The 18,303-nt window shown below is 33.6% G+C and overlaps 1 protein-coding gene and 1 long non-coding RNA gene across 7 annotated transcripts in view; one reads left to right on the top strand and one right to left on the bottom strand.

Annotated features, from left to right (window-relative positions):
• Positions 1-18,303, bottom strand: part of LOC144856498 (uncharacterized) — a 92,138-nt gene that overhangs the window by 46,713 nt on the left and 27,122 nt on the right. The gene's annotated exons all lie outside the window — the stretch shown is intronic.
• Positions 1,624-16,552, top strand: LOC144855583 (galactosylceramide sulfotransferase-like). Of its 6 annotated transcripts, none has more exons than XM_078713486.1 (3): positions 1,624-1,753; positions 11,728-11,907; positions 13,234-16,552. In XM_078713486.1, the coding sequence occupies exons 2-3, from the start codon at positions 11,741-11,743 to the stop codon at positions 14,468-14,470; spliced, it is 1,404 nt and encodes a 467-aa protein (XP_078569612.1). In that variant the 5' UTR covers positions 1,624-1,753; positions 11,728-11,740; the 3' UTR covers positions 14,471-16,552. The 6 variants fall into 6 exon arrangements, with proteins under 6 accessions (XP_078569612.1, XP_078569611.1, XP_078569609.1 ...); XM_078713485.1 differs by lacking the exon at positions 1,624-1,753 and adding an exon at positions 8,004-8,205; XM_078713483.1 differs by lacking the exon at positions 1,624-1,753 and adding an exon at positions 8,061-8,080.

Here is an 18,303-nt window from a genome sequence, read left to right as displayed (position 1 = left end):
TAATTAATTAATTTTAAACGATAAAGATGAGGAAATCTGTGAGAATGAGAAAAAGTCCGCCCAACCGAGATTCGAACCGGTACCTTCTGCTTGATATGCAGATGTCATAACCATCATACCACTGGGGCTTTCATGGTACTGTTCAAACTCGAATTACTTTGATGAATACAAATCTCCTAATGTTCGTGTTTACAGTATATGCAATAAGTGACTAACAATGGCTAAATAACTTGGTAGCAATGGGTGGGCCTACGGCAAACAATTTAGAATCCGCAATTGTAAGACGTTTACAGTGTCATTATCGACGGAACAAAGATGAATATACCTAGAACTCAGTCCGGGACTAGTTTCCAATTTAGGCATTAATACCACTAGATTTCTTAATGCAAAGAAGCTACACGTTTGTACGAGGAAACTCGAGTTGCCGGGTGTTGTATGCACTTTTTTCTTGGTTAATATTTTATGAGGTATGTAATTCTTTTATTTGTTGGTATTACTTGGAAATCAGTTTCGTCTGTCGAGTAGGTAATGTTCGATGGCTACATTAAATGCGCTTGTTATAGTAATAATTACCTAATTAATACTAGGTCTACACCCTAAGTATAATGCCCGATAGTGTACATTAAGTGAAAGAACTGTTTTTTTTCTGAATGTTTTACTTTATTTTTTTAATTGTAGCTTATTCTTTGTGTATGTCCATTGCCATTCATACACTGATACCAATTGCACTGTCATTTTTCAGCAACTTGCCATTGGATTTATATATTTTATATACATAGAAGAAAAAAATAGAATTCATAGTTTTATTTTTTATATAATTATTTCATGGTAATAGTACGTGTAGACCTAGAGATTGAAAACAATTATATTGTATTTTTTCTGAATGTTATAACATTATTGCATGTAGTAATATTCTGAAGTACTACTTTTTAGCTAATATTAATGATATACTTTTCTAATATTTGACGAAATGAAATGCCATCTAAAAGGTGTCAAAATGATCGTATGAGCTATCACACTCGTTATGTTAGTCAACTTAAATACTAAGAAACCTTAAATCCAAACAACGCTTAAATTTATATTTTACTATAGTTACCCACATATTTATCAGTTTAGATGTATAACAAAACGTTAACAAATGTTATTGTAAATTATATTTATTTTAGTTTCTCTCAAGTTATGTATTACTCCAAAGCCTAAAGCCTTATTCATATTGAAATAAAGTGCTCGAGTAAAAAAACAGAGAAATGAACAATAATACATGTATATTAAATATTGAAATAAGTTTCATTGTACATTGTTGTTGTGCGCCACTCGAATAAACTCGACGGAAACAATTTCAAACTTGGGAATAATATGATTTTTTGATTAAATCGAACAGCAGTTTCACAATAATGACACGCACCCGCACACCCAACACTCCAAAGCTCTTAGTTGTTGTTATTGTGTGCATTCCAAACACCTTTTACCAGGTGTCATGTTTAGCAGGTAAATTGTAGTCGATGATAATTTGCATATTCACGTACACGTTTTCCCATTCATTTGTGAAAATACCTCAGTTGTATGGGGTTACCCTTTCCGGCGTTAGGTACTTTATAGTCTGGTCTTGTACTGGATTATGTGATGATGTAAGTTAATACAAATGAATATACAATGCAATGGAATCGGTGCAATACTTCTAGACATGTATCACATTATTATGCTGTTTTTGGACCCCCTTTATTTTAAAATGAATATTGGAATTATATCTAAGGTAAGCGTATGCAAGTAACTGTATTTTATAAGAGTTCGCGTAATACATCGATGTGATTGGTGGTCAAATTACTTGCGTTGCACTTAATCATTGCGTTTTGACTACGTGGGAATTAAGCTTTAAACTACTTAAATACGTTGTGTTACGTCGTTTTGATACTTTGTGTGCACTCATACTTGGCTAATATATTGAAATTGAAAGCCGCGTGGTCCCTCGATTGACGGATAAACTGCATACTGAAGAAAAATAAGAAGAAGATTGTTATTAGATCAAAAACAGATCTCCGTAACTTCCGAATGTAACTTTATTGACGATATCAAACCTAACTTTTTATCTTGCTCCCGCTGTAGTCTGGAAATCAAGAACTGATAGGCCTGGTGGTGGTGTCGCTATATATCTAGATCAGAGACATCAATACATATTGCGTAATGATCTTTCTTCTATTATTTCCAACAATTCCGAATCCATCTTCATTGAAATTAAAGCCCAACCAAAAAATATAATCCTTTCTGTAATATACCGAAACCCTGAATTACCTGTAAACTCCTTCAATAAAAATATTTCAAAAATTCTCGAAATTATACACAATGAAAACAAAACTGCATACCTCACTGGGGATTTCAATATTAATTTACTAAATTGCAATTCACACAGTCAAACGTCCGAATTTATCAGTACTTTGTTTAACTTTAATTTTTATCCTTTAGTTACTAAACCTACTCGCGTTACCACGTCAACTTCAACCCTAATCGATAACATCTTCTCCAACAACATAACTGACACAATTTCCCCTGGAATTTTCTATTCTGATATATCTGATCATTTTCCCATTTTCTTTTTAAATAACTCGTCCGACAATACAATGCCAACCAACCAAGAGTCTAAATATGTTTTCATATCTAAAATAAACAACAAAACGATTTCTAACTTTAAAAATGATTTAACAAATATAAATTGGGCAGATGTTTATAGTGACAGCGATCCAAATTCTTCTTTCAATTTATTTAACTCCTTATTTAGGTCAACATATGACAAACATTTAAAAAAAGGCGATGTAGAAGGAACATACGTCAGGAAAAAAAACCATGGATTTCAAATTCTTTAATTAAGTCAATTGATACAAGAAATTCCCTATATAAAAGATATATAAAAACTAAAAAAAACCCTGACAAATTGAAATATATCAAATACAGAAATAAATTAACTAAATTGCTCAAGTATGCCAAGAAAAAGTATTACACCAACAAATTTGATAACTACAAATTCAATATTCAAAAAACATGTAAACTTGCAAGTACTATTGGAAACCCACAGAACAGTAACCTTGACTACTCATCATTTCTAAATCAACCATTAAAAAACTCAATTTTTCTTACACCCGTTACGCCGTATGAGGTTTCCGATCTTATTTCAAATCTAGATATCAAAAAAAGTCCTGGCATTGATGGTTATTCAAATAAGGTAATTAAATCTGTTTCGTCTTTAATTTCTACTCCATTATCCCATATTTTCAATATTTCTTTAACCAGTGGCACCTTTCCCGATATCCTAAAAATTGCAAAAGTTATTCCAATTTACAAAAAAGATGACAAACACCAGTTTGCAAACTATAGGCCTATCTCGCTACTTCCTTGTTTATCTAAGATTTTTGAACGAATAATTTATAATAGACTTTTTACTTTTTTTGACAAACACAACGTCCTTTATAGCAGACAATATGGCTTTAGAAGACAACATTCCTGGCACCGAACATGCTTTAATCGACCTTTATAATAAAATAACCAATGCTCTAAGCAAAAATGAGTTAGCCATTGGACTTTTTTTGGATCTATCGAAGGCCTTTGACACCATAAATCATAATATTCTTATTTATAAGCTCCAACATTATGGTGTCAGAGGCCTTCCTCTTAAATTAATCAAAAGCTACCTATCAAATCGTTATCAACTTAGGCCTACCTCTTTTAATTGTGTAGATTCTCCCTTGTTACCAATATCATGTGGAGTACCACAGGGATCTATATTAGGACCACTTTTGTTCTTAATTTACATTAATGATATCGCAAATTGCTCTAAATTATTGGATTTTATTTTATTCGCTGACGACACCAATATATTTTATTCTCATAAAAACAACAATGTATTATTTCAAACAATTAATGTTGAACTCGTTAAAGTATCTGATTGGTTTAGGTTAAATAAATTATCTCTAAATACTTCTAAAACTAATTATATTTTGTTCAACAAACGCAAATCTTGCAAATTCAAGGATGACATATACATGGCTGATTCCAAACTTTTATGCGTCACTGAAACCAAATTCTTAGGCATTACCATTGATTCTAACTTAAACTGGAAACCTCATATTAATCGTGTATCTAATATAATTTCTCGGAATTTAGGAATGATGAACAAACTAAAATATTATTTACCACCTCGAATTCTTTTAATACTTTATAGCACTTTAATTTTACCATATCTTTCTTATGGTAATATCGCATGGGGAGTCTGTATCAATAAATTCGAAACATTATGTCCTTGGCTAAGTACCGAAACGTCAAAATATGACTACCTATTTAGACTCCAGAAACGCGCTTTGCGAATCTGCGCAGGCGTTTCTTTTCAATCTCATACCAAAAGTCTTTTTCATAATTTTCGAATTCTTAATATTTATGATTTGAATAAAGTCCAAATAGCTGCCTTTATGTACAGAGTACACAAGCAAACACTGCCTTCACATCTAAACAATTTATTCATTTCTACTTCTTCTGTTCACAATTATCCAACTAGATTTTCTGCTAACAATTTTTATTCTATATCACCCTGCAATTCCCAACTTAGACTACATTCCATTTTTTATGCTGGCCCCAAATTATGGCAATTCATTTCCAAGTTAAACTTAGATAAAACATCAGTTAATATCTTTAAGCGTGTGTTTAAACTTTCTCTGATCTCGATATATGGTGAGTAAATACCACTCTACTTATTTTTTATTTATTATATATCATACTATACATAAATCATGAAATAATGTCTTTTTTGTATACTGCCTTACTTATTTACTTATTTATTCAATGCCTTTATGTTTATTGTAATTATTATTATTGTCTAAGGTTACTTATAAGCTTAAAGATCTATGTTCCGCACAGATCTTAATATATGCATCCTCCATGTACTTGTAGTAGTTGTATGTGGAAAATAAATTAAATTGAATTAAAAAATTAAATCGAAATACGAGAAGTATTTGTATATATTACATAGCCTATGTAAATACGTGAACGTGATTGGTTGAAACTGCGTCACATGACTATCGCTGCGAGGATCGTAAATCGTATATATCCTCGAGAACGATGATATTGACTGAGTAATTTTCGCGTAATTATCGTGTCCCCTGTCATTAATCATATACATTCTCGAGTTCGATGATATTGACTGTGTAATTTTCGTGTGGCAACACTCGCGTTCGCCGATAAATAAACAAAAGTCATCTACTGGATTTGAACTCGTGTGGAATTGTCACTCCATCGCAAGACAACGCTTCAACCGCTGCGCCACGGAAGTTGCTTGAAGAAATTAATCATCTAAACTATTTAAACTATGCATACATAGCGCCCTCATTTGTTATTAGTCCTCCATAAATGTGATGAAACACCGTTTTTGATTGGTCAATACTCACGGTAGTAACCTAGTAACTAGTACGCGCTGAACATCCGGTGATTCGGCTCCCCGAAGAGAAGACGACGAATTGTTTATTCGGCCTACCTGATTATAATTATTATTATTAATATGCTTATTGATGGAAATTCTTATGTTAATTTAAACGACCTAGGCCTAAGTGAATATTTTATTGCCAAGGAATCATTAATTAGTAATTATCTGTTTATTATTCTTCGCAAGGTAAGGTGTCTAGGCAGGAGGCTTGTTTACATACAATACAAATACTATAGAATAGGAGGCCTAGCCTAGCTTCACCCAACCCAGCAGACTTGTTCTTGGCTATATATTATAACAGATATCGCCTTTTATATCGGTAAAATATAAGATTTAACATCCCCTCAGGATGATATTATGTTCTCGGGGAATTATATATCTCTCATGATGCTTCGGGATATATATATTCCCTCGAACATAATATCATTCCCTCGGGGATGTCAAATCTTATATTTCACCTCTAAGCAGGCAATATCTGTATAATACTGTACGATGAATGCTTTTACATACTGTGCATAGTTTATAGAAGTTTATAAAGACTACGGAGAATGTTGTTAGTTTAATATTTTAGAATAAATAACACTTTTTGTATGTCTATTGTAATTGTTATGGGAGTTCATTTTCCTCCGGCGTGCGTGTTTTTATTCTGTACATATGCCTAAGGTTTTCTAGGTCTTTGTGTTGCATATCAAGGAAGTAAAGATCTCCTCTCACAGTATAAGGTAGACAATATAAAATAATGTATAGGCCTATATTTAAGTAAAGCTCATGATTTTGTTAAAGTCTTTCTTCTCTTTGATTTCTAATTAACACGCAATTTGGCCTGTATTTATTTTTGAAATAAAGAAAAATATATATTTTATATATTATAAACACATCAGGCAACGAACATGAATTTAAGCCGCCCGGTGATATATTGAAATTTAATTAATTTATTTTAAACGATAAAGATAAGGAAATCTGTGTGAATGAGAAAAAGTCCGCCCAACCGAGATTCGAACCCGGAACCTTCTGCTTGATATGCAGATGTCATAACCATCATACCACTGGGGCTTTCATGGTATTGTTCAAACTCGAATTACTTTGATGAATACAAATCTCCTAATGTTCGTGTTTACAGTATATGCAATAAGTGACTAACAATGGCTAAATAACTTGGTAGCAATGGGTGGGCCTACGGCAAACAATTCAGAATCCGCAATTGTAAGACGTTTACAGTGACAAAGATGAACATAACTAGAACTCAGTCCGGGACTAGTTTCCAATTTAGGCATTAATACCACTAGATTTCCTAATGTAAAGAAGCTACACGTTTGTACGAGCAAACTCGAGTTGCCGGGTGTTGTATGCACTTTTTTCTTGGTTAATATTTTGAAATAAAAGAAGTATTTTTATGTACGATTCGAAAAGTTCTTCCAACTGATATTTCCAACATTACGAGGTATGTAATTCTTTTATTTGTTGGTATTACTTGGAAATCAGTTTCGTCTGTCGAGTAGGTAATGTTCGATGGCTGCAATAAATGCGCTTGTTATAGTAATAATTACCGAATTAATACTAGACCTACACCCCAAGTATAAAGCCCGATAGTGTACATTAAGTGAAAGAACTGTTTTTATCTGAGTGTTTTATTTTATTTTTTTGATTGTAGCTTATTCTTTGTGTATGTCCATTGCCATTCATACACTGATACCAATTGCACTGTCATTTTTCAGCAACTTGCCATTGGATTCATATATTTTATATACATAGAAGAAAAAAATATAATTCATAGTTTTATTTTTTATATAATTATTTCATAGTAATAGTACGTGTAGACCTAGAGATTGAAAACAATTATATTGTATTTTTTCTGAATATTATAACATTAGGCCTATTGCATGTAGTAATATTCTGAAATACTACTTTAATTTTTAGCTAATATTAATGATATTCTTTTCTAATATTTGACAAAATGAAATGCCACCCTAAAAGGTGTCAAAATGATCGTATGGGCTATCACACTCGTTATGTTAGTCAACTTAAATACTAAGAAACCTTAGACCCAAACAACGCTTAAATTTATATTTTACTATAGTTACCCAAATCTGTATCAGTTTAGATGTTGATGTATAACAAAAAGTTAACAAATGTTATTGTAAATTATATTTATTTTTGTTTCTCTCAAGTTATGTATTACTCCAAAGCCTAAAGCCTTATTCATATTGAAATAAAGTGCTCGAGTAAAAAAACAGAGAAATGAACAATAATATATGTATATTAAATATTGAAATAAGTTTCATTGTTCATTGTTGTTGTGCGCCAATCGAATAAACTCGACGGAAACAATTTCAAACTTGGGAATAACATGATTTTTTGATTAATTCGAACAGCAGTTTCACAATAATGACACGCACCCGCACACCCAACACTCCAAAGCTCCTAGTTGTTGTTATTGTGTGCATTCCAAACACCTTTTACCAGGTGTCATGTTTAGCAGGTAAATTGTAGTTGATGATAATTTGCATATTCACGTACACGTTTTCCCATTCATTTGTGACAATACCTCAGTTGTATGGGGTTAATCTTTCCGGCGTTAGATACTTTATAGTCTGGTCTTGTACTGGATTATGTGATGATGTAAGTTAATACAAATGAATATACACTGCAATGGAATCGGTGCAATACTTCTAGACATGTATCACATTATTATGCTGTTTTTGGACCCCCTTTATTTTAAAATGAATATTGAAATTATATCTAAGGTAAGCGTATGCAAGTCACTGTATTTTATAAGAGTTCGCGTAATACATCGATGTGGTTGGTGGTCAAATTACTTGCGTTGCACTTAATCATTGCGTTTTGACTACGTGAGAATTAAGCTTTAAACTACTTAAATACGTTGTGTTACGTCGTTTTGATACTTTGTGTGCACTCATACTTGGCTAATATATTGAAATACGAGAAGTATTTTTATATACTGAACGATGAATGCTTTTACATACTGTGCGTAGTTTATAGAAGTTTATAAAGACTACGGAGAATGTTGTTAGTTTAATATTTTAGGATAAATAACACTTTTTGTATGTCTATTGTAATTGTTATGGGAGTTCATTTTTCTCCGGCGTGCGTACTTTTATTCTGTACATATGCCTAAGGTTTCCTAGGTCTTTGTGTTGCAAATCAAGGAAGTAAAGATCTCCTCTCAGAGTATAATAAGGTAGAAAATCTAAAATAATGTATAGGCCTATATTTAAGTAAAGCTCATGATTTTGTTAAAGTCTGTCTTCTCTTTGATTTCTAATTTAGACGCAATTTGGCCTGTATTTAGTACTACTTTAATTTTTAGCTAATATTAATGATATACTTTTCTAATATTTGACGAAATGAAATGCCATCTAAAAGGTGTCAAAAATGATCGTATGAGCTATCACACTCGTTATGTTAGTCAACTTAAATACTAAGAAACCTTAGACCCAAACAACGCTTAAATTTATATTTTACTATAGTTACCCAAATCTGTATCAGTTTAGATGTTGATGTATAACAAAAAGTTAACAAATGTTATTGTAAATTATATTTATTTTAGTTTCTCTCAAGTTATGTATTACTCCAAAGCCTAAAGCCTTATTAATATTGAAATAAAGTGCTCGAGTAAAAAAAAAGAGAAATGAACAATAATATATGTATATTAAATATTGAAATAAGTTTCATTGTCCATTGTTGTTGTGCGCCACTCAAATAAACTCGACGGAAACAATTTCAAACTTGGGAATAATATGATTTTTTGATTATATCGAACAGGAGTTTTACAAAAATGACACGCACCCGCACACCCAACACTCCACCAGGTGTCATGTTTAGCAGGTAAATTGTAGTCGATGATAATTTGCATATTCACGTACACGTTTTCCCATTCATTTGTGGCAATACCTCAGTTATATGGGGTTACCTTTTCCGGCGTTAGATACTTTATAGTCTGGTCTTGTACTGGATTATGTGATGATGTAAGTTAATACAGATTAATATACACTGCAATGGAATACTTCTAGACATGTATCACATTATTATGCTGTTTTTGAACCCCCTTTATTTTAAAATGAATATTGGAATTATATCTAAGGTAAGCGTATGCAAGTCACTGTATTTTATAAGAGTTCGCGTAATACATCGATGTGATTGGTGGTCAAATTACTTGCGTTGCACTTAATCATTGCGTTTTGACTACGTGAGAATTAAGCTTTAAACTACTTAAATACGTTGTGTTACGTCGTTTTGATACATCCTAGTGGAAACCAAGCTTTGGATTCCACGCAGGCAGATTCAAAAGACAGTCGAGTTAAATTTGCTGATTCTGTTCTATATTTTTATTAGGAATTACACCACTGCTCATTGTGACCCGGTTCTACCATGGATTAAAGAATAGAAGGATATGCATCGACGTGAGATCAAGGGTTCCTTGACTCTCGCCGACAGACCGCAGACCGCCCACAATGTTACAGTTAATTAACCGCATGGTAACAACGAAACGGTCGCGTGCCTAATATATTGTTTACTGCACATGTGCAACGACATTTAACCTTGTTGTCTACGCTTCTTTCGCGCGTTCTTTGGTTTCCGGTCCTTCATAGAAACTTTACTGCTACCACATAGCCTACAAATCGTTTGTATTCATTTGAACAGTATAATCAGTGGTAACGACTCTGTGCGCTCACTGGCTAAACCCAGGGGCCCTGAAGCTTGGGGCCCATGAGCAGTGCACAGAGGAACAGGCATAAAATATGTCGAAAATGCTAAAAACGTCCCAGGCCTCGATCTTTGAAACTTGGAGGGCCACTTAGGTTTCCTAAACAAGTGGCTTCAGGCCTCTGCCTCACGCCACTGAGTATAACTTTTATTGAAAAACAGTTATTAAATTACATTGTATGTCATTGTGAAGACCCTAGTGTAGGCCTACTTCATTCAATATACCAGATAAAAACAATACTATATTGTTATTGGCTTAGAATTGTAGATGCTATAATTGTATTTAGTATAGGTTTCTGCCGCGATTGATCTTCGCTAATGTTTTTATGACATTAAAGTAGCATTTTATGACCTGTAGTAGCCCTACATCTGAGACAATAACTATTTGTTGTCTCAGCCTACATGTAAAATTACAAAATCAGCAAGAATACTAGGCCTAGGCTTACTAGTAAACCATATGATTTGCCGACATTGATACTGCTAATCTTAAGTGTAGTAGATACAACATTTAATCATGATCTATATACTCACCGTTGTCTTACTTACTTCGTTTGTTCGTGATTAAGTTTGCCCTGCGTGTACTTTTCAAAACGACCGCTAGGTAACGTATCGCAACTATACATAGCCAGCCAATCCCGGCTCAGGGATCACTGTTTTCATTCAATTAGGCCCGGTGATTGGATGTGATGTGGATGACATAACCACTATCCAATCACCAGGCACTACAATTTAAATATAATCACATCGATAATTAAGGAGAATTATGAAGAAACCACTGCTTAGCCATATATTAACAACACGATTGTTTTATGTGTGAACACCGGCCACGCTAACATACATGGTCAAATGCATAATTTAATATTCTATAGATTAACGCAATTTTTAATGACAGAAGATGGCAGGCAAATAATGATAATTCAAATATAAAAATTGCATATTTTATTAATATTACCAACTACTTAAAATTACCAATCGTAAGAAAGTGAACTTTTCGTAGTCCGATTGTGATGAAACTAAAACAGAATTGTTCAGCAATATATTTTTGTTGTCAATTAATCATCGACGCAGACATGTCAACAGAACATTCAGACTGCGCATACGATTTCTACATGGTTACGTGTTGGTCTCAACAAATGTAACCGTTGATTCACAGCGTTTTACAGAGGGCCGCGGTTAGAGACACGGAGTTCAATGAGCGTGTTTGTTTGATTGGCAGCAGTGCTTTAGTATAGGCAAGCGCGTTGTAAAATCGTTTGATGTCACCGTCGATGCATATCCTTCTATTCTTTAATCCATGGTTCTACATACAATGTGTCTTGTACATTTCTTATTAGGTCTATTGAACTGTTCAGTAGCGCAGTGCTAATTGCTAAGTCAACAATCCTATCAGCATTATACCCATCGTCCTAAATTACTTGTGTAGCATTCCGATCAATATTGCTTTTATTTTTTAAATAAGAATCTGCAGTATGTGCGCCCATTTCTTACTGTCGATACATTACTCATTTCTTCACTTCGTCTTCTTGGATAATTCTTTTCAGATACCAGGTAATAATGGCGCGAGGTGTGTTGGTTTATCGCTCAAAAGATACCATTTTTACGACAATACTATTCGTCTGTTTAGTGAGTCTCCTATGCCTGTTTTCATTACAAAGTAGCGTTCTAAGCGGCCACGAAGAAAACATCGGAAACAAAGGAAAGTCCTTGTCTTGGACATATGGGTAAGCTTACAACGTATTCATTTATTCATAAAGGTTTGGTGAATACACTGTAAAAATAGTTTCTAGATCTTAAACATCTATTTTGTACCCACTTTTTCACACGTTTATCTTTTAAACACGAGTTACATGTTTAGCGTGTTTAAACTTAAACGTGTTTATAGCTACCTTCACTCGTTTAGCAGTGAACATGTCATTATTATGTTCAGTCAACATATTTAGGTTCGCGCTTAGCGTTGCTGGCATATGATTTTACTGTGGCGGAAAAAAGATCCACACATGAGCCCCACACATGGCAAATTAAACACGTTTAAAACCTAAACGTGTCTTTACATTGCTCCACATTGCTCTACAACCATCAACACGTCACTGATGTGTTGAGTTGGATACAGACTACATGTTTACAATGTATTTAGAACCTGATCATGTTAATATCTAAACATTCTTCTAAGGCTAAATGTGTGGAAAAAGTGAGTAGGCCTACAAAATACATGTTTAAAATCTAAACACTATTTTTACAGTATAGATAATTACTAATTAATATTAATCAGTAATTTCCTAAATCACTTACAAATAAACAAATACCCATTGATTTATACTTAGAAGTCAACCTTCGATCGTCCCTGCTTAATTAAGTATGGAAACACGCGAATGCGTATTAAAGGCCAGGTGCGGGCAAACAATGTCTATTGATCATACATTCCAATAATTATCGATCTATAGTTTCCCCTATGTTTCATAATTTTTGGGATTTTATTTTTGTTACACCAGCTTGTTTAAAATAAGCACTTTTTTAATAGTGGGGGGATAGTTGAAATTACACAATAAAATCTGTATTCTTTTGTACACAAATGTTGTAAATGGAGAGGCATTTAAAAAAAAACTATGAAAAATAAACTGTGTGGTAAAAAATGTTATCAGATGACTAAATATAGGTAATATAACTTGAATTGTACATTTCTAGTATTTTTATTCAACTTCAGAGTTATATTTTCATGCTATAGCACAAATTATTCACTGTATATCCACCATCTTTTTTCACCTTCTATGGAGACACCAGACATGTTATAACATTAGGTTAAACTACCTAACTACTGAAAAAAGCTCTTCCTGGTTTTTATAGCAGAAATTTTCCAAATTTTGTATTTGACCTTTTTAAGGGAAATTCATGTTTTTACGTCTTGATTTTCTATTACCAATATTTTATTTTTGTACAATTAATTATTATAATTATTTAAAATTCATGCCTGTACCTGAGCTTTAAGCATTTACAATTAATTACCTTCATTTCATTTTTGCTTGAGTTAGACGAATCTTCTTTTATTTCAGAGATGATGTTTACGTGGACCACCATCCAGACACGTTATCTACACAAACGAGGAATAACGGTCGAATCAACAAGGTTATACCCAGGCCTACAGCAAAACGTGAATATTGCAACGAATCACGAAATATTGTATTTGTTAAAACTCATAAGACAGCCAGTACAACACTAGCATCGATTTTACAAAGATTCGGTTACACAAGAAATTTGCTATTTACACTTGGAAAACGTGGTCACGTGTTGTCGAGTACACACTTGTTCAATCGCAAAATGATACCGTCTCTTCCGCCAAACGTAAAGCTCTTCAATAAATCTCTAACCGGCTATAACCTACTCACTAATCACGTGAGATACAACCGGCCAGAAATGGATGCAGTCGTTCAAAATGCAAAGTATATTACGATTATTCGGGAACCTTCTGCGCATTTTGAGTCTTGCTTTGGATATTTTGAAATGGCGAAACGGTTAAAATTAACGAACTTTAGCAACCCGATTGAAATGTTCATGAAAACGCCAAGTAGGTTCTTGGCAAAGAAGTTCTATATGTGGCAGAGAGCCAAAAATGGTCAATTGTATGACTTAGGCCTGGATCACGAAAATCACGGTGACTTCTTTACAGTCAAGTACAAAATCAAACAATTAGATTCGGAATTCGATTTAATTTTATTGTCTGAATACTTTGACGAATCATTGATATTACTGAAAAAGTTAATGTGTTGGAGTTTTGATGATATTTTGTATATTTCGAACGGAATACGAAGTCATAGTCATCGTTACGTCATCAACGATCAACTGCGTACACGAATACGTAAGTGGAGCAGCGCTGACGTCATGATGTACAACCATTTCAACAAAACATTGTGGAGAAAAGTTAAAGAATATGGAGAGAGTTTTAATGCTGATCTTGCTGAATTTCGGCAAAGAGAACATCAGGCTATACAGAAATGTATTGACGAACAGCGGACGAATAAACGGGATAGAAGGGAGGAAAAGTTTGTTTTGAAAAGAAATATGACTGGGTCAGTTTTCTGTGAAAATTTACTAAGAGGCGATGTCCAATACACCGGCTTGATTAGACGTTTTATGCAGAAACAAGGATTGCACCCGACGTCTCCTCCAGTCAAAGACAACGTGCCCAGAGAAAAGGCATCTCGAGGAACAAAATCTAAAAAGACTTCACCGAAAAACCAAAAAGTTGTAAATAAAACAGAAACAAAATCAAAAGTCAATAAAAAATCTTAGAATTTCCAGATCATATAAAAGCAGTTTTTTTATTTAATTTTCTAATAAGCAGCATCAGGTAAACTCTCGCACATCTTCCAGTTTGAATGAACAACATGAACTGTGTATGTAATTGAATACTTCGGCTAATTTAAACTGTTTACTATCGTTAATATATGCTATTTTGATTTATACACATGTTTTATTAGGGAAAACAAAACGATGCCCGTATGTCCGAAATCGATGAAAACTGAGGCTGTTTAATATTGCGTAATTTAAGATTATGTATGCAATTTAAACTGTGTTATCTTTATATCTATATTATTTTATTATATCTGAACGTTTACAGTTAAAGCAAAGAAAATACATCAGAGGAATGATAAATCATTGATTATACTTGAACAACAGCATGGATGAGTTTTAAATAATCATCCATGGTAATAATATGGTTTCCCACAGATCCAAATGATGGCTTAGGTTTGCCATGGGGTAAGGGCTAGCTCAACATACGTCAGGATTGTCATGGGGTAGGGCTAGCTCCACATACGTCAGGTTTGTCATGGGGTAGGGCTAGCTCCACATACGTCAGGATTGTCATGGGGTAGGGCTAGCTCCACATACGTCAGGTTTGTCATGGTGTAGGGCTAGCTCCACATACGTCAGGATTGTCATGGGGTAGGGCTAGCTCCACATACGTCAGGTTTGTCATGGGGTAAGGCTAGCTCCGCATACGTCAGGATTGTCATGGGGTAGGGCTAGCTCCACATATGTCAGGTTTGTCATGGGGTAGGGCTAGCTCCGCATACGTCAGGTTTTTCATGGGGTAAGTCTAGCTCCGCATACGTCAGGATTTATAGATAAACTGTTTGTTTGTAATGCATGCTTGATTTTTAGGACACTGTACAAAAGTCTGAACACCAACAAAATAAAATATTATAATTTCAGTTTATGTAATGGGACGTTTTGTAATGTTTGTATTTAATTTATAAAGTATACTATACTATCCCGGTCGCTGTTATTGATTCTCAAATTTCTAATGCAAAAATCGCGGATTGCTCATTCTTCAGATAATGATATTCCTTTGGTTACTATGGTTTAAGTTAGACAAGTTGTAAAAATGTTATTCAATAATTATTGTAGTTTTAATTTTATGAAATTCCAGTTGTATTTCTTTTACTGTTAGATAATTTGTTAACGAATGGGCTCGGCCTTTTCTGTAAATCCCGGATGATACATAGAACGCCATAGTTAAGTATGGAACGCCATAGTTAAGTAAATAACAACCCTTTTAGAGAGTTATCTATAGAGACTAATAAAATATTTATACATTTGTTAAGTGTATTATTTCTACGGTAAAGTTGATAAGCTAAATTCGGTGTATTTTGATAACGGTCATGGTTGACTCCATTTTCTTAGCGTCTGGGCGGGCCAGACTAGTTTAGTGTGCGTACCGGGTACGGCACTTCTTCTTCACAAACGAGTCTGATTTAGCTGTACCGTTGTACATGCATACCGGTACCCATTTCTGTCAACTGAGTTGGGAGGAGCAAGTTGGATACAGATTCTTGCTCAAGAACCCGGCAACCCGATGACCGGATCGGAGCTTGGACCAAAAGTCCTCTAACCATTGCGCCACAAAATACAGTGCAATGGTACAAATAATTTTATAAGGTTACAATAGAATCATTTATTTTTCACCGTTATTTGGGTATTATGAGTACCATTGAATGGACGAATATAAAACATTTGTGTTTATAAATCACCTACTTTTAACAAGAGGCCTAAACAATTCGATAAGGACAGTACGTACTTTTGGATACGGAGTAGAGCAATCAACACACCGGGTGTGTTAACACAACAATCAACTACAGAAAGATTTTGAACAGCCTTGTGTCGAGAACATTATTATAACGAAATTCAACGGTCATAGCGATATTCAACGATGACATACAACAGTGTACGGTTGATGATGTAATTGTCTTGAAGTTGTTTGCATGTGACCGACAACTCTCCAATCAAATGACAAGAATCTACTAGGTGTGTTTTAATAATATTAAACGATATGATAAAGATACACTATCACTTATAACAAAGTTATCATTATTTCAAATATTGAGTCAGGCTGAAATCAAGATAATACGATATAAGGTTTTGTCAAATTTCCGGATTTTCTACATTTCCCTACCACAACACTCGTTCATTCACGAGGTCACATTTATCCCTAATAACTAATAACTATTGTGTACATTATGCATTAATTTTAATGATATGCAAGAAAAATTACCTCCGGAACGAGCAGAAAACTTGGTTACTTCATTATTTTAATCACTACAAATTTGTTTCGTATGACCAGCATGTAGCTGGCCGCACTCTTCAGGTGAAATATAAAACATATTTGACACAGTTATATCACAGGGCTTAATTGAAGTGAGTCATCAGGAAGTCGTATACAATAGCCTATTGTTTCAATTAGATAAATTATTTGGATCTGCAATTTAGTAAGAACTTTTTCCTATGTCTGCAAGTAGAAATTAACTCGTTCTTACGGTTCAGTGAGCATAGCTCTGGTTGACATATAATAATATACTTTTCATATATACATAAATTACATCTTTTGTTAATATTTGAGTAAGGTTTGCATTTCTTTATAATTTTCCATTAAATTGAGTAATTTGTTTTAGAGTCTTTAAGTGTCCATATATGTTTACTGAGTTCCGTTGCGTTTAACTGAACTAACTGAAAACCAGTTTAAAACCAGATACAGAAAACATACGTCTTCATTCCGGAACGAAAAACTAAGAAACACAACACAAGGAAGTAAACACAACGTAAGCGAGTTAACCAATTACACACGACAGTTGGAATAATACATCGCTTGTGATTGGACGCTAACGTTGCGCTCTGTGCATTGCATCTCTCTAGTGGAACCAATCGTTAGTAATATACCAAATATGCAGTAATACTTTTTTTCACAGAATCTTCACAAGACTATACATTGATACGGTACTCATAATCAATCAAAACATGATAAAGTTAACAAAATTACAGACCGGGGTTGATGTAATTATATTTTTCTGTTGAGGGCCCCGTTGTGGACAGAAAACCCCTAGGCCTATATGAACAAATAAAGTCCATTACTGCCATGACGCTATAATATAATTGGATAGGTTCACCAACCCTATTAAAATTATATTATTACATTAAATAAAATAAAAACTAATATGGTATATTTATAACAATAAAGTTCACAAAAAATGATATGAAGTATATGAAATAAGTATTTAACTTTGTAAAGTTCTTTTTCTGTTTTTTTTTCTAAGGAAATAATTAGATGAGAATAAACGCGGTCACTTATAGTCGACCTACCACAATGTACACATCAAGGAAGAAATAATATCAAACCAACTTGATATCATACCGTTTGGCTATGCATCATAATCCGATATATTGTGGTACCAACAAAGTTAAACTAACGATAGAGGCCATGGGTCAATTATCATTAAATTCTTTTATAAATTTCCACTATGATAATATATATCTTATCAGCCAATCAAATCTTGAACCATGTTTCTGTTCACGTTAACACATTCGTTATATGCCTACAGTATTATCAATTAACACTTATTTAGCGCACATTTCTATGAAAAGCACATAGGCCTAATCAGCTACTGTCACAACATTGGTTGAATTAAAAAGTAAAAGTAAGATAAACTATCTTAAAAAGAAGTCAGATAATCAGGGGGATTTTTCCAATGGGCTTCCTTTCGAGATTACTTTTTCAAACTAAGGAGAGGCTTTTTTTTAATGTGTTCTTTTTTTCGAAGTGGGATTCTTTACGAGGTCGGCTTCTTTTT

Source organism: Antedon bifida, chromosome 11 (assembly GCF_963402885.1).
Source record: "Antedon bifida chromosome 11, ecAntBifi1.1, whole genome shotgun sequence".
NCBI classification, from domain to species: domain Eukaryota; kingdom Metazoa; phylum Echinodermata; class Crinoidea; order Comatulida; family Antedonidae; genus Antedon; species Antedon bifida.
The sequence above is the reverse complement of the archived record's forward strand: the minus strand, read 5'-3'. Positions and strand labels throughout refer to the sequence as shown.